Here is a 22,186-nt window from a genome sequence, read left to right as displayed (position 1 = left end):
ACATTGAACAAGAGGCCCATGGGCCACATCGCTCACCTGAGAAGCTTTGACTGATGCTGTTCTTTACCAGATTTCCCCCTTGTGATAACTATTGTGACCCCACGGGTCATAATTTGGACAAATTAAAATCTACACTATCCCAGGATGCTTCCAAATATTTTTCACCTTTTCTGGACCTGTATGTGGTTATTGAAAAGAAGATTTTTAAAGATTTTTCCTATATATTTCTATGTAAAACTTGGATTCCCCTTTGTGGCCCCGCCCAACCCCCAGGGGTCACGATTTGAACAATTCAGAATCTACACTACCCCACGATGCTTCCACAAAGGTTTTAGCTTTTCTGGCCCAGTGGTTCTTGAGAAGAAGATTTTCAAAGATTTTTCCTATATATTTCTATGTAAAACTTGGATTCCCCATTGTGGCCCCGCCCTACCCCCGGGGTCATGATTTGAACAATTTAGAAGCTACACAATCCCAGAATGCTTCCACATAAGTTTCAGCTTTTCTGGCCCAGTGGTTCTTGAGGAGAAGATTTTTTAATGACCCCACCCTATTTTTGTCTTTTCTTGATTATCTCCCCTTGTGAGGGGCTAGGCCCTTCATATTAACCATTTTAATTCCCCATTACCCAAGGATGCTTTGTACCAAGTTTGGTCAAAATTGGCCTAGTGGTTCTTGAGAAGAAGTCAAAAATGTGAAAAGTTTAGAGACGGACAGCTAGACGGATGCAGACGGAAGGATGGACGAACAGAAGACGGACAAAATGTGATCAGAAAAGCTCACTTGAGCCTTTGCCTCAGGTGAGCTAAAAAATCCCAATCAGTCAAAGTATGAGTGTTTTTTTCAATCAAGATCATGCTTCATGTACAGAAAAGGCATCTTTCTATTTTAAACAAGCAAATTCAAAGAACTGTGGTCCCCCGCTTTCGGTGTCTTTCGGGTGAGATGTCTTTTTTATGACATATTGTGTCTTATATCAACACCCTATCTTATGTCAATTATTTAGAAATTATCACTGAAGTTGATTTTTTTTTAAATAAGGTCAAGGTCAAGGGGTAAGAAATCATAGCATGCTCAGAAATATCTTGTCACAGGTACGATAATGCACATGCCAAATATGAAAGCCCTATCTCTTCTCAGCATAAGGAACAAGATGTGTTTGTGGAACACTGATGACCCTGTATTGCAACATAATGAAGATTAAACTTTTCTTAAATGCAAATGAAATATATTATTAACCTAAGTAGGGTTTTCTCACAAGAAATACGATTGTGAAATACAAAATCCCAAGCATCACTTGTTCAAAAGTTATGGTCAAGGATAAATTTTTGAAAGGTAGGTCAAACTCCAAGATGAAAGGGTCTGAGTTGATGATTTCTTAAGAAAGGTCACAAGTAATACATGTGTGAAGGATGAAAACCCTAAGTAATCGTTTAATAGTTAAGGCGAAGGTAAAAGTTTTTGAAATGTAGGTCAAACTCCCAATTTCAAGGTCAAAGTTCTTGGTATCGAATGAAAGGTCTTCTCACAAGGATTACATATGTAAAGTATAAAAGCCCTAGCCCTTACCATTCAAAAGTTTTGGTCAAGGTTAAAGTTTTTTCATAAGTACAGAAATCTCCAAGGTCAAGGTCAAAAGATCAACGTTATTTTGTATCTAATGAAAGGTCTTGCTACAAAGAATACATATCTGAAATATGAAAGTCCAAGTATCTACTGTTCAAAAGTTGTGACCAAGGTCAAAGTTTTTGAGAAGTTGTTCAAACTCCAAGGTCAAAGGGTCAAAGCTCTTGGTATCCAATGAAAGGTTGTTTCACAAGGATTACATTTGTGAAGTATAAAAGCCCTAGCTAGCCTTGATCATTCAAAAGTTATGGTCAAGGTAAATTAAGGTTTTTTCACAAGTACAGAAATCTCCAAGATCAAGGTCAAAAGGTCATAGATGTTGGTATTCAATGAAAGGTCTTGCCACAAAGAGTATATATATGATATATGAATCTATAGTATCTACTGTTAAAAAGTTGTGACCAAGGTCAAAGTTTTTGAAAGGTACGTCAAACTCCAAGGTCAAGGTCAACAAGAGGCTCATGGGCCACAAGCTCACCTGAGAATCTTTGACCATTCTGTTCTTTACCAGATTTCCCCCTTGTAATACATATTGTGACCCCACCCTACCCCAATGATTATAATTTACACAGTTTGAAATCTACACTACCCAGGATGCTTCCACATAAGTTTCAGCTTTTCTGGCCCAGTGGTTCTTGAGAAGAAGATTTTCAAAGATTTTTCCTATATATTTCTATGTAAAACATTGATTCCCCTTTGTGGCCCCGCCCTACCCCCGGGGGTCATGATTTGAACAATTTAGAATCTACACTACCCCAGGGTGCTTCCACATAAGTTTTAGCTTTTCTGGCCCAGTGGTTGTTGAGAAGAAGATTTTCAAGGATTTTTCCTATATATTTCTATGTAAAACTTGGATTCCCCATTGTGGCCCCGCCCAACCCCCGAGGGTCATGATTTGAACAATTTAGAATCTAACACTATCCCAGGGTGCTTCCACATAAGTTTCAGCTTTTCTGGTCCATTATGGTTCTTGAGAAGAAGATTTTCAAAGATTTTTCCTATATATTTCTATGTAAAACATTGATTCCCCATTGTGGCCCCGCCCTACCCCCGGGGGTCATGATTTGAACAAGTTGTACCCCAGGGTGCTTCCAATAAGTTTCAGCTTTTCTGGCCCAGTGGTTCTTGAGAAGAAGATTTTCAAAGATTTTTCCTATATACTTCTATGTAAAACTTGGATTCCCCATTGTGGCCCCGCCCTACCCCCGGGGGTCATGATTTGAACAATTTAGAATCTACACTACCTCAGGATGCTTCCACATAAGTTTCAGCTTTTCTGGCCCAGTGGTTCTTGAGAAGAAGATTTTCAAATTTTTTTCCTATGTATTGCTATGTAAAACTTGGATTCCCCATTGTGGCCCCGCCCAACCCCCGGGGGTCATGATTTGAACAATTTAAAATCTACACTACCCCAGGGTGCTTCCACATAAGTTTCAGCTTTATTGGCCCATTGGTTCTTGAGAAGAAGATTTTTTAATGACCCCACCCTATTTTTGTCTTTTCTTGATTATCTCCCCTTGTGAGGGACAATTTAAATTCCCCTTCACCCAAGGATGCTTTGTACCAAGTTTGGTCAAAATTGGTCCAGTGGTTCTTGAGAAGAAGTCGAAAATGTGAAAAGTTTACAGAAGGACGGACGGACAGCTAGAGAGACAGACGAACGGACGACGGACAAAATGTGATCAGAAAAGCTCAATTGAGCCTTCGGCTCAGGTGAGCTAAAAATTCAAAAAGTCAAAGTTCTTGGTATCCAACGACAGGTCTTCTCACAAGAATTACATATGTGATGTATAAAAGTTATGGTTAAGGTTAGAGTTTTTTCATAAGTACAGAAATCTCCAAGGTCAAGGTCAAAGTTGTTGGTAATCAATGAAAGGTCTTGCCACAAAGAAAACATATGTGAAATATGAAAGTTCTAGTTTCTACCATTCAAAAGATATGGCCAAAGTAAAAGTTTGGAATTTTTTTTGTAAAAGTGGGTCAAACTCCAAGGTCAAGGTCAAATTTGGCGGTATCCAACGAAAGGTCTTGTTACAAGGAATACACATGTGAAATATGAAAGTCATAGCTCCACTAAGTCAAAAGTTATGGGCAAGGTTAAAGTTTTTGTGATGGATGGACAGCTAGACAGACGGACAGACTGAGGGACAGACGAATGAGATTTAATGTCCCCTCGATATTGTGAAAGCGGGGGACAAAAAAACAAGATGTGTTTGTAAAACACTGATGCCCCCGTATGGCAACATAGCAAAAATTAAACTTTTCTTATTAAAATGCAAATTAAATATATTGGTACCAAAAGTAGTATATTCTCTCTGGAATTTCTGCAAGATTTTACCAAACTTCAATCTTGGCCATAACTTTAAAATATATAGTGACTTTACCTTACTTTGGGTATAACCAATTTTGACCTTGATATTGGAGTTTGATCTACTTTTGAAAACCTTCAACCTTGAACATAACTTTTGAACAGTGGGTGCTAGGGCTGTAATATTTCATTAATTTCATTTCATTCATCATTATTTCATTAACAGTTATATTTTGCTGTTACATGAGCTTACCAAGGGTTTCAACAATTTTGGCCTTTTGACCCGGCCTTTGAGATTGACCTACTATTGTAAAACATAAACCTTGTCAATATCTTTTGAATGGATGGAGCTAGGACATTTCACTTATGTATTTCTAGAGACAATACCTTCCCTTGGGTACCAATAATTTTGATCCTTTTTTCTTGATGTTTAACCTACTTTGGAAAAACGTAAACCTCGGTTTTAATTTTTGAATGGTTGGACCTAGGACTTTCATATACAGTATCATTTCTTTTGACGTGGCCTTTCCTTCAGCAATCTAATCATTGACCATCGACCTTCATTTGAAAAAAAAAACTATTCTTGACCAATAATCTAGCATGTTGGTGCCAGGGCTTTTGTCTTCACCTGAGTATTGTTACAAGATCGTTCTTTGATTACCAATATTTTGATTTCTTGACCTTGGAGTTTAACTTGAATTTGAGAAACTTTTAACTTTCATTTGAGCTGCCATACATGGGGCATCAGTGATTTACAAATGCATCTTGTTTTGATACTTGTATGCTTAACAAAACTTTGCAGAGATGAATTTTATTTTTTGTCTTCATCTTTTTTTGTTAAAATGAAAAATGTCTAATTCTAATGATACCCCTGGCCTCTTTTTTCTAAATCTGTGAATTATAAGACAACTTTAGTTTACTTTAAATGGCAGGAAAAACTTCAAAATTTCAAATTTGATTCCTTTCTTCTAAATTCAGGTAGTTATCATAAAATGGACACAGCATAAGACATGACAAACTCTAAAGAAACCAAACCAATTCTCTTGGAATTTAACTTTCCATTTAAAAAAAAAATACAATATCCTTACTGTATACAAACAATTACTAAATATTTATGACAAAACTTGAATGTCATACAACCACAAAGAGATAAAGAAGCAAGTACAAGGAAGAATTTAGTAGAAGACAAAGTTTGATTAAGAGAAGCTACATAGAGGTTTTTTGTCCCCCCCCCTTTCAGGTAAGCACTTTTGCTTGATGTTAGCAGAAAACAGAATTTTTTGGTCAGCAAAACTAATGCCATTTTGAGTAAAGTACCGGTATGTTGCACTTTTTTTTTTAGTTGCCATCTACCTTGATCAATATTCTTCAAGAATTAATATTATCACCATACAAAATGACAAAATCAAATGAACATTGTTTAAAAACTATACATGTATCATAATTTAGAAATTCATTTTGCTCATAATTTATTTCATACTTAAACAAATTATAAAACAATAAAAAAGGTGTTTGACAACAAAAAAACATGTTCCAACTAAAATGTTAAAATACTCACATCACATTCACAGTGAAATAAGTCACTCAATACAACATATAGCTAATTAAATATGTGTAATGCTTGACAAGGAAATAAATTAAGTATATAAACCACTGATCAAATCTTAGATCTCAATACACCTTCCTGAGCCATTGACACTGCTAGCACTCCATCTCTCCTCCAGATACGACCTATAGCTAGGGCTTTACCTTTACCTGAAACAAAGAAGGTTTTAAAAGGTTTTATAAACCCCAATTACCTCTGACATGGGTAGGATTGTGTGTAAACATTCAGAGTAAGGGATTAGAAACTTACCATACAAGTATAAAAAAAAATATATACCTGCTTATAATCTAAATCATACATAAATTTCCTTAAATTGATAACAGTTTTGTAAAAGAAAGAAAAAAAAATGTAAAATCATTATGAAAACATCTTTTTATGGCAAATTGAGTTGGTATTAGTCTCTTTGAACATGTCCAGACAAAATAATGTCCAAATGCAGAAGGACAGACAGACAGACAGACAAAGTGATTCCAATACTGTACGTGTACATGAATTGATGTATTCAAAATTTAGCGTAATCAAGGGGTATAGAGTTGTTAGCGTAATCATGAATTAGCCCTATACATGTTCATGCCTTGTTTTGTATAAGTAAATGATTTCTTAGCGGTAATCATGAATTAACGCATTCTTGTCCACTAAAATATGAAGCCCACTTTTTTTAGTACACGTACAGTATGCACCCTGAACTTCATATGTAGGGGGTATAAATACAAATTTTGTGTAAAGTATTAAAGGTGACTTTGGTCATCCAAAGGAGTTCACTATGCATGTATTTGCATTGACTGTGCAGATAGAGATTTACAATTAAGAACCTTTATATATTATTCTTATCTGTATTTTTATAAAATCTGCATCTTCTCCCTCTTTCCCCTTTCTAATACACAGAGAACTTACCACACTGAGGGCTCTCTATTTCATACAGCATCCACTCCTCAGCTCTAAATGTGTTATGGAACCACATACTGTGGTCTAAGGACGTAATGAAGCCTAACTGGTGCCCCACTGGAGCAGGCTGCTTGGCGGCCCCTAACAGAGCCAGGTCGGAGATAAATCCTGCCACACACTGCTGTAACTGCATGTTATCCCCTGTAAATGTATACAAAAGGATCATGTTATCCCCTGTAAACACAAGGAGGAGGCTCTTATAGTGTGGCATTCAAATGTTTTTAAAAATCATATATAAACAGGTACAATGTATAAAATAAGACTTTTTTTTAAATAAAAAAATAGATGGAGAACTATGTGTATTTCATTAACATGATTTGAACAGATGATAAATAGAACTGTGTTTTTAATGGATCTATTTGAAATATGAAGGTGAAAATCCAAGTTAACATAAGAAAGTTTTTTAACCTTGGGTAACACCGTCTGACAAAGCTCAATATCAGGTCTGTCCTACCTATATTTTCAATGGCCCTGACCCAGACATAGCGCCGGGCTTCCCCCTGTTTCTGGCCGTGGTAAAGCTGGGGATCTATAGGACGGGACTCTATGTGTAGGGACTGGGTGAGGTATTCACTGATTAACAGTCTCTCAGAATCTGACATCTCCTCTGTTCTAAGGAAAAAATAATTATACATAGCCTATATGAAAGATATTGAACTTTCATAAATCAGACATATATGAGTAGCATTATCTTTGTAGATTTTTCATTAAATTCAACACATAAAAAAACTTATTAATAATGAAGTTTTAACGGTAATGTGTGACTTTGTAGGCACAATCAGCACTTTATCTTATTCTGTATGCCATATGTCTGTACTGTATTAGCTATACATGTATATATATACAAGGTGCCAATTTTAATTTCAGTTAAGATACATGGATTCCTATAAGCTTGGGCTAGTGGGTTAACCCTTTACCTCAATTGGTAAAGCATTGGACTGGCAAACCAAAGATTTCATTCAATGTAATCTTTAATTCTAACTTAAAATAAGATGTCTTTGTGAAACACTGATGTTCTCATATCACAGCTTATGTAGAGATTTGAAGTTTCTCAAATGCAAATCTAACTCCAAGGTCAACAGATTAAAATATTGTTACCCAACAAAGGACTTGTGTCAATGAATACCATAAAAGCAGAATTTTTTGCTAGGATTTAATTTTGGAATTATTAGTGAGAGTGCCAAGATCGCCAAAATTGAATATCGCTAAAACTTAATTGCGCTTTATTTGTAATAGCTTCTTAATGAGCTTTTTAATATCGCTAAAATAACATCTCGCTAAAAATAAAATATCAATTTCTAAGGACAAATCGCTAAATTTGCGTCTCGCTAAAATTTCCACTTAAACGGTATATATTTGAAATATGAAAGCCCAATCACTTACCTTTTTTAAGTTATGACCAAAATTAAAGTTTCAAAAAGTGTCAAACTCCAAGATCAAGGTACATTAATACTGTATAGCAGGTTAAAATCGCGGTCGGAAAAGATCGCGATTTGTTCAATTTTCAGCAAATCGCGGTCGTTTGAATTCGCGGAAAGGGAAATCATACATTTCTGAAATAGTACTTGCAAGCATTTTTCTGTAGGTACAGTGTGTATATATTGTGTGAACTGATATTTCCTCTGTCTCTGTCTTACGAAAGTCTGTATATGTATATCTCGCATATCAGACAGAAAAGTCAAGTCTATTTATTGTGTCGATTTTAAGCCCGATTGAATAATAACGACACACCGCACTGATCCTGATTTGAAGTAAAAATTATGTTACGCATTTAGATTCCTTTATTTCCGGGTCCAAATTAGAAATAAAATTATACCGTAGTCAAAATATTGAACTTTTAATCATATAATGAATTTAATTTATTGTCGTTACCCAGTTTACGTAAATGCCTTGATTAAAGGTAATGACTGAGTAATACGCACTGGTAAAATTTAACAAACATGTTTTACTTTAAATAATTACATAATTACTTCTATTAGATGGCAAAATTAATCGTTAGCTATAGAAATAAATCAAACGATTAATAAGTTTTAAAAACACCTACAACTACATGTTTGTAATTGATCCATACACTCGCATCATTATAAAGACAGTCTACAGCTAATCACAGAAAATAATAAAATTTCAACTTATCCTTATAAAACTTTTAAAGAATTATTCACTGTACGTTGAATTCGCGGAATTTCTTTTTCCGCGAATATAGCAAAAATTAACCCCGCGAGTTAATTTCCTGCTGTACAGTAGCAATCCCTAGCCAACTGTTAACAAGTTACTGCAAATGTTAAAGTTTTGTAAAAGGAAGACAAACTCTCCAGTTCAAGGTAAACAGGTCAAAATTGTTGGTATCCAAAAGAAGATTTAATTACAAGGAATACACCTATGAAATATGAAAATCCTTGTACATATTGTTTAAAGTTATGGCCAACTTAAACTTTTGTTTAAAGTGTGTCAAACTCAAAGGTCTATGTCAAAAATATTTACATCCATTGAAAGGTTGTGCCATAATGAACAAACAGTTGAAGTTAGAAAGCCCTAGCAACAACTGTTCAAAAGTTAGGACCAAGGTTTAAGTTTGGTAATTCTTTGCAAGAAATAGTCAAATCCAAAGGTCATGAGGTCAAATTTGTTATTTCCTGAAGAAAGGTCTTGCCACAAGGAATACAAGACAACATGAAAGCCATAACCCCATCCACTCAAAATTTATGGGCAGGGTTAGTGTTCTTGCAGAGAGACAGCTAGACAGACAGATGGACTGGACAAAAACCTTTGATTACGGGGACATAAAAACATACATCCATTAACAATTCAACAGTAATACTTACTCTAGCCTATTTTTCATATATTCTCTAGAACTAATTAATTCTTCAGGGTTGGGAACCACTGGCATTTCAAACTGATGTTCCAATGGATCTGTTTCATCTACTTTAAAAGAAGCTTGCATTGTGAAGATAGGGATCCCTTCCTGTGTGGCTTTGATGTTACGACTCGTATAGGTCTTACCATCCCTTGTCCGATCCACATGGTACAAAATGGGTTTTTCGTTATTGCCTTGAATAAAACAAATAAATACAATCATACTGGTTACCTATCAAAAGATGTTTGGCAATATTCAAATAATTGAAAGAAAACAAAGACATTTCCTTACCTCCCCTTAGAAAGTAACAGTGAAGACTGTGTAATAATAGTTCATCTTTCACTGTGTTGAATGCTGCAGTTAAAGCCTGACCAACTACCTGTCCACCAAAAACAAACCTAGACCCAACTGGCCGCCAAAGGCTCTTAGATGAAGCTCTAATGAGAAATATATATATATATATATATAAGTGCAATTCAGTCTCAACGTAGAGTATCAAGACTTTTAAAGGTAATTTTCATATTTAGGCATATTTCGCTGTTCAGACCACATCTTCAGATCTTTTTTTTATCCATACAGAACAAATAGTTATTTGTACAATGTTACGTACAACGTGTCAGTTACAAGTAAATAGACTATTTAAACACACCTGTATATATTGACATCGATTTTTTCTAACTTAAGGAAAGATCTGGCCAGGTCCTCGTTGTCTCTGGACATCGTCACTGTACCAGATGCCATCGTTCTAGTAAGTGACCTAGAAAGTTGTCTGCTGCTGCCCTCCGCATTCAAGAGCTGCACCAGGGATTGGGTTACATGGGATACCTGTTGGAATTTACGAAAACTAGTCCAAAGCATCCCGGTTACTTATTTTCAGTTCTGATTGCAAACTGTATGAATGAAATTGTAGTTTACGGTTACATCATGCAGATTAAGAGAGGATTAATATGAAGATGAAAGTACAATGTCATGTGTATGCCGAACCCGATTTATTTTCCTGCAATTTTTAAAAAGTTAAACTTTAAGATACCCATCACATCGAAAATATACTTCATGTTAATTTTCAAGTATTTTAGATGAGAAAAGAGTTTACCGGAAAAACTTTTCAAAATTGTAATTATATACCTAAGCAGTACTGTATTTAGCCTAATTGTTATCCATCACATCGAAATACTTCATGTTAATTTTAAAGTATTTTAGATGAGAAAAGACTTTACCGGAAAAACTTTTCAAAATTGTAATTATAAGCAGTATTTAATTGTTAACGAAGATCGCGTCTGACTCTAAGGTCAATATCATATAGGCGCATTGTTCCAGGACGATGTAATTTGTGTTTTATGTGTTTTTACTCGGTATTTCTACAATACGCCCAATAAAATGAAAATAAAATTTCGCTAAAATTAACACTTACAAATATATTTATACTGTATACAAAATTGATGCAGTTAATTTTGAACTTGACACTGGAATTTGACCTAGTTTTGAAAATATTAAATTTGGCCATAATTTATTGGTAGTTGGTGCTAGGGCTTAGGTAATTTACATGTGATTTTTTTTATGACAAGGTCTTCTCCTTGTTACCTTTTATTATATCCTTTGTTAAAAAAAAACAAACTTTTACCTTGGCCATAGCTTTTTATTAGTTAGTGTTTAGGCTTTCATATTCCACAGGTATACTAGTATTCAATGAGAACGAATTCTTTCTCTGGGTAACAACATTTTTCATTCCCATTCCATGGACTTTTGTCTTGCATTTGAGAAAGTACAACCTTCGCCAAACGCTGTCATACAGGGACATCAGTGTTTCCTAAACACATCTTGTTTTTAATAGATGCAAAGAAACGGATCAAAATTTCTTTAAAAAGTAAATGTGGATAGCAACTTGCTCTTTCATCTTTTCTTAGTTACATGTTTTATAAAGTAGTTTTAATCCAATATGTTGGTAGTAATGAGTTGATTTAAAGGTACTTGGACACAGATTTGAAGTCAATATTTTTTCTATAATATTACGACATATATATTTTAATAGCATTTCACACAAAAATTAATTAAAAATCTTATTTCATTTGAAAGTTATTAAAACTTGAAATTTTTTGGCGGGTTTGATTGACACATCCTTGCACTTTCACAAATTTTAACCTTATTCTTAATCCTTAGGAAAAGTGGCAATCTTGTGGTGTATTAATAAGAAATATTAAAACTTCTATCCAGAAAAATAGTTTTATTCCGAGTACACATGTTAGAAAACAAAACTCCTTCACAAGTATCGTCATTCCTAACTAAGGGGGGACGTTAAACAGTATACAATCAATCAATCAATCCTAACTAAGGGTTGCTTACAGAGTTTAGCAAATCGAGCACACTCGTGTTATGTACACAGTTTTTGTAAACAGGGCTCGAGTTCTGTTATTGTTTATATTTAGAATTCACCGGGTGCGTTCAATCGTCACAGTTTGCTTACCACAACTGCACGGACTGACAATATATTGTGTGTTTGTTTTGCTTTCGAACATGTCTATGGGCAGCGGTAAGGGCATAAATTACCATAATGTGAAAACAAACAATTATTTTAATTTCAATGACCATAAAAACTTAACAAATGATATACAATGCATAATCAACAGACGTTTTCGCACAACAAATATACATTAAAGCAAAACCAACGACCAAGTAGGTAACAAGCATATATGAATGCAAAACCAACAATCATCTTTGCAGTAAACGTACATAAAAACACGACAGGCAAAAAAAACTTTACAAACGTGCAAGCGGTAAATCTAGTCTTCCCGACTCCCGACGGTCCCGGTTTTTGTTTTTTTTGGGTTGGATTTCCCTTTTGTCGGCGCACAGAAACTCTTCACACTTCTCAGGGCTGAGGCACATTTCTAGGTTTCAAAAATCATTACATTTAATACATGTATATATAAAAACTTTAACAAGTTTGCGTCCGCAGTATCAACTGTCAAAAAGCGGTAAATCTAGTACTCAGCTATAAATGCGAAATCCACTGAAAAAAAGATACCGATTTTTTCGTAGAATCGCAATTAAAAACAACAAACTGATGTATATATTTTTTTTAAGAAATGAAAACCCTCATTTGCATGCAAAATAAATTGTATGCACAAAAATTCACCACTCTTTTTCTTTCGTATAGAACTCTTGGCTTCATCATGTTTATGTTCCCACGCTCTGCAGCATGGACTTGGTTCTTCCTCGGATCCCCCTTTAATTTTTCCTTTTTTGGGTGGAGAGGGGATAATTTATCCTTAATATTTCAAATAAAAGAAAAGAATTTACATAAAAGGAAAATAAAATCTCATTCTCCTGAATGCCGTTTCGTCATTTTTTATTTTGTTATTGTTACATAAATTGGTTCTCTCCAATTCTTTAGATATAACAAGAATCTATATTACAGTGACATATTATATGACAGGCACGTAGCAACATTTCCCAATATTACAAAAGGGTAAAAAAAAGGGGGGGGGGGCGTTAATTATACGTATTAGGAAGAAAAATTGGTACTGAAAGTCACGGAGTTGAACCGACACCCCCCCCCCCCCACACACACACACACACACCCTCGCCCACGAAATAGGATTTCGAGTTTGGGCTACTTCACTTTAATTTCCTTTTTGTTTGTCAAGTTTTTAAAATCTTTTTTCAGTTTAATAGATTGATTTTTTCTCTCTGGTTACCCTCTCCTTTCGAAAACGATAAGCACTACGTCAATGTATAACAATGCAATACTTTCATTTTGCATGGTTTTACCATTAGTACAATGTTAGATTTAGATATTTTAATGAAAATTTTAGTAAAAATTTTATTTGAAATCAAATCATATTGATGTTATGAATTTTTATAGAATTTAAATGTTCATTTTTTTTTCAACATCAACAATTCTCACTGAAATACTAATTCCATCTTTTTGAGAAGAAATATCTTCTCAATATCAATATATTTTTAATATCTTTAAAGATACATGGACACAGATTTGAAGTTAATTTCATTTCATCTTAAAGTTACTGAAACAAGATTGCCACTTTTCTGAAGTAGAATAAAATTAAAATTTGCGAGAGTGCAAGGATGTGTCAATCAAACCCGTCTAAAAGTTTGAACTTTTAATAACTTTTAGATGAAATAAGATTTTTAATATATTTTTGTATGAAATACTATTACAATATATAAGAAAATATTAAATCCAAATCTGTGTCTATGCAACTTTACTTTCTACGTCTCTCTGTATCGATGTGTAAAGGACAACTACCTTACATTTACCTCTTTTGGCAGGTGATACTGCTGATTCAGTAATAAATACGCAAAGTTGTTTAAGTTTTTACATATTATTGAATTCATTTAAAAAGGAAATATGCCTGAGAAGTTTGAAGAGCACCGACAAAATAGAAATCGCCCCCCCTCAAAAAAACTAAAACAAAAACGAGAAGCCCGGAGTCAAAGATAGATTTACCGCGTGCACGTTTGTTAAGTTTTTTTCGCTTGTCGTGTTTTATGTACGTTTGTACTGCAAAGTTGCTTGTTGGTTTTGCATTATATATGTTTGTTACGTACAAAAACGTTGGTTTTGCTTTAATGTATATTTGTTGTTCGAAAACGTCTGTTGATTATGCATTGTATATCACTTGTTAAATTTTTATGGTCATTGAAATTAAATTAATTGTTTGTTTTCTCATTATGGTAATTTTTGCCCTTTCCGCTGCCCATATCTCCTCTGAATTTTCTGGATTATAGTATTAATATTTTTCATTAATACACAACGAGATTGCCACTTTTCCTAAGGATTAAGAATAAAATTAATTTGTGAAAGTGCAAGGATGTGTCAATCAAACACGCCAAAAAATTTAAAATTTTAATATCTTTTATATGAAATAAGATTTTTAATTAATTTTTGTGTGAAATGCTATTAAAATATATAAGTCGTAATATTATAGAGAAAATAATAACTTCAAATCTGTGTCCAAGTACCTTTAACGACAACGCTAGCTCTAGATCAATGAGACCGAGAACGAACAAATGTTTAAAACATACCGGTCTTGTATATATAGTGTTTGTGAAACACTATGCCCCCCCCCCCCCGGCAAACTGCTCTAACCCAAAATTCTTTTTAAAAACTGGCTATTTTTAGCATATATGTCACAGTCAAGGTCATTGACCTGGCTGGTGTTTCCCCCATTTGGCTTTAAGAAATTGATTCCCACACCTGAAGTTTTCCGGGGGGGGGGGGGGAATTCCTACTCTGTGTAGTAGCTATAGAGTGCGATTTCCCCCAGAGCCACCCCCCCCCCCTCCAATGCAATATAATTGCTCTACTTATTTTTGAGGAGGAAAGGTTGACACATTGCTACAAGTGTCCCTTCTTCAAAACGGTGACCGGATGTATTGAACATATATATACAAAAAAAAAACCATGAAAATTTTAAATCCGATTTTTCTTGGCTACTGTCCCTGATCACGATTTTTTTTTCAACAGTGATAATACTTAGCAGAAAACGTGTTCTCCTTAATTGTTTTACTTAATATAATTATTGACAGCAAGACAGCTAAAGATATTTTCATAGTTTGACTCAAGGGCAAAATAAAATTTTAGCCATTTATCAAATGTCAGAATTATAATTATTATTTTAAAACTTTTGTAATTTTCATTCCGTACTTAAACTTTCTCATACAAACACTACAGATAAAGAGAATATTGCTTTGATCTTAAGTCCTATTTAAAGTAAAATAAACAATTTTAACCGCACAATTTTTAATTTTTCATTAAGTTTAAAAAATGTTTGGAGATTTAAAGCTGATTTTGTATAGCATTAATAAGGACAGTTACAAAGGTCAAATTTGAACATCATAGAACGTTTACAATTTTTTAATATTTTAGAAAGTTTATTTATACAATCATTTACAACCAAAATAGGTCCAAAAATATATACTAATCCAGACATCCATTTTTTGTTTATTTTATCATATTTTGGGAATATTCTCATTTCTTTTGAAAGCTATATATTTTGGTTAAGATTCTATGATTTGAAATATATGCTTAGAAAATTTTTACAACATACTAGTAGGTAAAAAAAACACTCATTTAACTTTTAAAAATCAGTTTGTCGTTTATCTTTGTTTTTTCACAAAAATTTTGCGGCTATATTGACCTATATAACGGATCTATCAATTTGAGAAGAAAAAAAATTTGGCTCTGAGATTTCCCCTCGGGAGTCTGCAGGTGTTCGTAAATGTTAAACCCTTCTACAAACCGGTAACCCTTTTATCATCTGTCTTCAAGCACAAGTACCTACTTCTCCTCTTTGCCTGACAAACAATGTAGAGGAAATTGATATGACACAAGAATTATTTCATATATGATTGAAGAGAAGCTGTGACGCAAAAACAGGTAAAATGGTGCTCTTTTTTACTAACACAAAAATTTTCAAAATACGTACATGATTTCGTAGTCTTTGATTATTATATTTCTTGCTTTTTGTTTTTGCATTTTGTGACTAACAAAAATTTTCAGAGGCGGGGGGGGGGGGGGGGGGTCATATATTTGTTATGGTTCACTTCAAAAGTCGCTTGTTAAGCTCACCTGAGCTGAATGCTCGAAAGTGAGCTTTTCTGATCACCTGTTGGCCGTCTGTAAACTTTCCACAATTTAATTTTTTTCTCAAAAACTAATTGTTCTATCTTAACCAAAGACATGTTTAAAAATGCCTTCTTGCAGGTGGTAAAGAAGGCGTTTTTAAAATGTTAAAATGAAACTTTTGTACTCTGACACAAGAATTATTTCATATATTGCAAGAGACAGTGATGCAAAAACGAGGTAAAATTGTGAGGTCACGTCAAAAAATGAGCTGAATGCTCGAAAGTGAGCTTTTCTGATCACCTGTTGTCCGTCGTCCGCCGTCTGTAAACTTTCCACATTTTAAATTTTTTCTCAAAAACTAATTGTTCACTTAAATCATTACAGTTAAGCTTATTATGTTGTAAGTTTTGAAAAGTATCTATGTGTTAAATTTTGTATTTACTTCCAAGCAAAAAAAAAAGAAATTTAAAATTTACAACACTGACATACAGTAAAGTGGGGTGGTAATTGCACTCTCTTCTATATTTGGATCCCCTTCTCCCTTTCCTACCTCTCTCTTATGAATATTACCCGTCGGTTTTTACAGATTTTCAAAAGTAAAATTATTCCATTCTTTTACTGACTGGTTTTTATTTCAGAGAATTACATCACATTTTCCGAGGGTAAAATTTTCCACTCCACTGAAAAAGAACACAACATGAATTTCAACTATAAAAAATTGAAAGACGCAAAATCACATATATACAGCATTTTTTGTGTAATTTATTTTATTCATAAATTGACGAATTTTCAGATTTTTACCAATCAATCTAGCTCTTATTTAAAAAAAAAACAAAACAAAACATACTCTATGAATAATGTTAACGTTTAAAACCAATTGCCAGAAACAGACAGAAAGACTTACTGACATCTGGCCAGACACGGGTTATTATACTGTATTCCATTATATCCACATACGTCAATCATTATTCGGTTACAGCGACATTTTCTATTCTCTTCACACGGGCCGACATCCCGAATGCCGACATTACTACAAAATATACATTATATTCAGGTATTTGATAAAGAAAAAAATGTGGACGCCAGTGTTGGTGCATAAGAGACAAATAATATTCACAAAAGTGGAATCTTCTGAACGATCCAAAATTGAGTTTTTATCTATAGGTACATTCATTTCTGAGGACGGTTGCTGTCCTCAAGTAGCTGCAGATCAGTAAATTGCACCTTTTTTGCATTATGGGATCTGTAGCGTTATGGTCAAAGACAAATATATAAAACGATAACGCTACAGATCTACAGCTAGTCCACCGGGTACCAAAATTTTAAATAATTTCTGTTCTTATTTAAAAACGAAGATATGACCCCCCCTCTCCTCAGATTTGTCAATTATCATGATTACCAAATTTTTTTACAAGAAAGAAAAAAAATACAGTGTTTTCATTTTAATCGAAATTTGAATTGATTTGAAATTTAAACTTCAAATCATATTTTGATAACGATCTTAGCATAACACCTGTTTTTCTCGCATTAAATATATCTATATTTCTGTAAAACAACAAAACAATGTATTGGTTATACCTTGACAATATTTGTAATTACTGGATTCGGGAGGGAGGATCAATCCCCAACCCAGCCCCCTCCCCCCTCCCCATTTTTTAATTCGCAGAATCAGCAATCGGCTGGGAGGAAAACTATAGGTCTGTTAGTCAAACCTCATGTCTCTATTGCTGTTTTACTAATGTATACAGTTTATCAAAAAAAATTTAAAAAATTAAAACATAGAAAATGAAATAAACTCAATTTTGATTTATGTTTGTTGGTTAAAATATAAAAAAGGAACTTACGCCCTTTTAGCGTAACAGAGAGTTGGTGTTAAATGTGACACCTAAACTGTGGGGACAGAGGAGTTTGATGTCCCTGATACAGGACATCCTAATCTGTGGGGACCCCCGGAAAGGGACATAGCAACCAAAACCACGCCCACAAAAATAGGGATCATCGCCGAATCTGTCTCATTCAAGATTTCATTAGAATCAAAGCTTCGATGTCAAGTTCAAGATGAAGAGAGAGAGAGAGAGAGAAGAACAAGGAGAGAGAGAGAGATGTTTACAACTAAGATACTGAGTATGTTCAAAATGTCTCTTACTGTAAGCTGTGGGTTTATGACAAGGAATGGTTAATTTTCATGGATGATAGTTTATATGTAGGGAGATAATATATTTCATATAATTTTGGGACAAAGTGAATCACTATAAGGCTGTTAAACATATTCGTATATACTATTGTTAACTACTTATTCTTGCACTTATTTCCTCATAAAGTTGTCGTTAAATGATATGGCATCCTACATTGTCGAGACGGGAAGAGAGAGGGGAGTGTTAAATGATGCAGCATCCTAAACTGTGGGGAAGGAGGACTCGAATAATTGATAAACCATCCTTTACTGTGGGGAAGGGGGATACATGATACATCATCCTTCACTTTGGGGAAGGGTGGATACTTGATACAGCATCCTACACTGTGGGGAAGGGGGAATACATTATCCTACACCATGGGGAGGGGGAATGAATCATCCTACACTGTGGGGAGGGGAAAATAATTGTTACAGCATCCTATACTGTGGGGAAGGGGGGATACTTGATACAGCATCCTACACTGTGGGGAAGGGGGAATGCATCATCCTACACCATGGGGAGGGGGAATGAATCATCCTACACTGTGGGGAGGGGGAAATAATTGTTACAGCATCCTACACTGTGGGGAAGGGGGAATAATTGTTACAGCATCCTACACTGTGGGGAAGGGGAATGATTGATACAGCATCCTACACTGTGGGGAAGGGGGAATGATTGATACAGCATCCTACACTGTGGGGAAGGGGGAAGGATTGTTACAGCATCCTACACTGTGGGGAAGAGGAATGATTGATACAGCATCCTACACTGTGGGGAGGGGGAATATTTGTAACAGCATCCTACAGTGTGGGGAAGAGGAATGATTGATACAGCATCCTACACTGTTGGGACGGAGAGGGGGGATGGTACAGCGTCGTACACGTTCACACTTTCATATAAGAGAGGAGGGGATAAATGATACAGCATCATACACTTTCAGGAAAGGGGTGGGGGTTTAGATTATACAGCATCTTACACTTTTAGGAAAAAGGGTGGGGGTAAAGAGTGGAGGGGTGGGGGGTAATGATCTAGTACTTGTGTTGAAGGTATATCACTGTCAGGGCAGGGCATGAGATTGTATTCAAAGAAGCCCTGAGCAGTCGGTATCTCGTTACATTCAGATATTGGGGTATGTAAAAGTAAGTAGGAAAAAAAAAATATTCCAATTTTAAAAAGCATAAATTGGTATTTATATACTAGTAGTTTTTATGTCAAGTTAACTTTACAGAAGGCAAGGCACATTTTCCATAACACTGTTTAATTAATAGTTTATACTGTTCCTCAGAAAAAAAGCTCTGACACCAAAATTCTTCGGCTATAAATAGCTTGTATCTTTATAGCAAAACATTCATAGAAATGACTATATTGCTATGAATTTCCTGATCAAACGTAGAAGTAATCGCATTTACAGGATCCCCTCCCCAATGCTAAGACATTATTTTGATGTGCAGGAAAAAAATCAGTTAAAGTATTGTGTGCAAGTTACATAATTTCTACATTATAATCATGAATTTTATTGGTGGATGGATTGATACTAGTAATTTGATGGTTACATATAAATGTCTGTAAGCTTTAACCCATATAAGCCATGGTCATCAAAATCTTTTTATGACAGAACAGTCCGTGATAATTCTCGTCATCCATATTACTCATCATATACAAAGTTCAAATTCAACCAAAATCAAATCATATTCCATTTGCCGTGAACATGAAACATAAAATGCCCTGCAACATCAGGCACTCTATCGGCATCAAGCCATCTGCTGATCGAGAATTGGGATTATTAATATAACTCCTAGACCATTAATTCCGTAAACTCTACCGGAATTAGACATAACCTTTTATAGACAAAGAATGATAACTGCTACTGGTGTTTTAGCCAGCAGAGATGTCTGTAAAAAAAACAAAATTCTTCATAACTACTCCTACAGTTTTCGTCTGCTTGTATTATATAAATACTTGACACACAAAAAAGTACTCTTATCTTGACAATCGGTTTTTGATTTCGATGAACAATGTTGCCATATTTACTAAAATAAATATTGCTGTGAGATACTTTCAGAATGCAACTCCTACAGTTCTGGTCTGATTTCAATAAAATATGGCAAAGAATTGGTGTCTCTTGTGGATGAAATGTCATTTTTATGGAATAGTGTGTCAAATATGAAAGCCTTATCATATACAGTGTAATTCATTCAGCAGAAGTTATCAACGAAGTTGATTTTTTTAAATTAGGTCAGAGTAAAGGGGTCAGAAGTCACAGCATGCTCGGATATATGTTGTCACAGATAATGAATGGCTCTTCTCAATCCAAAGTTAAAAGGAAAAAAATAAACATTTTTGAAAAGTAAGTCAAAAATCAAGGTCAAAGTCACAAGATCAAAAATCATAGTGAATTTAGAAATGTCTTCACAAGCAATACAAATGTTTAACAATATGAAAGCTCAATCTCTTCTCATTCAAACCTGCTGGAACTACTGGATGCTTTTATTTCAATGAATTTTTAGATCGATATAAATATTGTGAATTTCTGTGCAATTCTCTCTCTTTTGCTACACCTCCCTATCTTTTCCCCCCTCCCCCCTTCTCTCTCTCTTTCAACAATGAAAAAATTACACCTTCTGTATTTGTTATTCATCATTTACTGTATTAAATAACAGAATGTGTAAAACAAAAATAAAGAATTATTAAAAAAAAAAAAAGTTTTTATGACAGACGGACGGACAGACTGAAAGACGAAAGAGATTTAATGTCCCCTCACTTTCGCAAATCGGGGGACAATAATAAAGATTCAATATTCTTTTATCAGGTTTTTAATTTCAATGAACAATTTATTGCCATGGTTACTTAATAGAACTTGGATGCTTTAGATTTGAATTGTTATCAAAAAGATATTTATGCGGTATACTAGTATATCTCCGTCCCCATAACTTTTACTTACGACCAGACTTTCACCTGTACTCAGCACCAACTGGAACATAGACCTTGATATCTAGGAGACGTTCTCCAAATTGCCAGTGGATGCGAACCCGCAACCATTTTTCTCAGTGAATCCGTTAATACTTTTATTAAATGCGTGGCGCATTGGTTGATTTCTGTTAACTAGGGTCACAAGTAGTAAGGAAGGTACATAATACTTTATATCCCGGTTTTCGACTTCAATGAACATTATTTAATATGTTTAAAATAAATTTTGGTATAATTTGTGTGTAAGGGTGTGTTTGTGAGTGCAAACATGGGCAATTTAATAGATCATCACCCAATTATCGTTATCCTATACATTGTACATCATTTAATTCCATTTTTTCAGTACTTTCCTATGCCCTTGCTATAAGTACAAACCAGGTGGGGTGGTATATAGTTTTTGTCGTAGACCGTCTGTCTACTTTTTAGTAACCATGGCAAAAACTTTCCTTGCCCAAAAACTTTTCATCAAATTATGTACCTGACTTTTATATTTCACATATATTACCTTGTGACAAAACCTTATATTAAAATCAAAACTTGACCTTGACCTTGGAGTAAAAATTTTAACACACTTTCACACAAAAATTTCTAACTTTTAACCATGGCATAACTTTTGAAAGGTAAAAACCAATGCATTTGTGTATGTAATTCACATATATATATTGTGTGCAAATGATATTAAAATCAAACCAAAACTTTGACCTTGACATTGGAGATTTACCACCTTTTTCAAAATTTCTATTTTCGAAACCATACAACCTTTTAATAAGGCACTAAATTATGTCTCTTAGTGTAGTCTTAATGTATCTTAATTCTTAATCTAGCCTACCTATATGCCAAGTTATATCGTAATCTGATCAAATAAGTAGAAGTAGCATTTTAAAGGAATTCCACAGAAATTTTATTTTTAAAAACCATGGCAACACTGTTCATGGAAATCAAACAAACGATGCACTAGATTATGTATATTAGTGTAGTCTACTTGTGTGCAAATTTATATTGAAATCAAACCAAAACTGTAGAAGAAGTAGCCTTTTGACAGAATTTTTATGAAATTTATATTTTTGGTTACCATAGCAACAATGTTCATGGAAATAAAATATTATTGGACAAGTTTATG

The 22,186-nt window shown here is 34.3% G+C and overlaps 1 protein-coding gene and 1 long non-coding RNA gene across 2 annotated transcripts; both read right to left on the bottom strand.

The window, feature by feature from the left end:
- Positions 1-5,430: 5,430 nt before the first annotated feature.
- Positions 5,431-10,299, bottom strand: LOC134229299 (acyl-coenzyme A thioesterase 8-like). Its single transcript, XM_062711015.1, has 6 exons — positions 9,989-10,299; positions 9,631-9,776; positions 9,308-9,533; positions 6,940-7,097; positions 6,435-6,626; positions 5,431-5,689 (listed from the first exon to the last, which is right to left on the bottom strand). The coding sequence occupies exons 1-6, from the start codon at positions 10,195-10,197 to the stop codon at positions 5,592-5,594; spliced, it is 1,029 nt and encodes a 342-aa protein (XP_062566999.1). The 5' UTR covers positions 10,198-10,299; the 3' UTR covers positions 5,431-5,591.
- Positions 10,300-16,535: 6,236 nt separating this feature from the next.
- Positions 16,536-17,787, bottom strand: LOC134229298 (uncharacterized). Its single transcript, XR_009984156.1, has 3 exons — positions 17,770-17,787; positions 16,830-16,955; positions 16,536-16,605 (listed from the first exon to the last, which is right to left on the bottom strand). It is a non-coding gene; the product is annotated as an uncharacterized LOC134229298 (long non-coding RNA).
- Between the last annotated feature and the right edge of the window lie 4,399 nt (positions 17,788-22,186).

Source organism: Saccostrea cucullata, unplaced genomic scaffold (assembly GCF_032062105.1).
Source record: "Saccostrea cucullata isolate Sc308-1 unplaced genomic scaffold, CSIRO_AGI_Scuc_v1 ctg35, whole genome shotgun sequence".
In the NCBI taxonomy this organism is placed as follows: domain Eukaryota; kingdom Metazoa; phylum Mollusca; class Bivalvia; order Ostreida; family Ostreidae; genus Saccostrea; species Saccostrea cuccullata.
The sequence above is the reverse complement of the archived record's forward strand: the minus strand, read 5'-3'. Positions and strand labels throughout refer to the sequence as shown.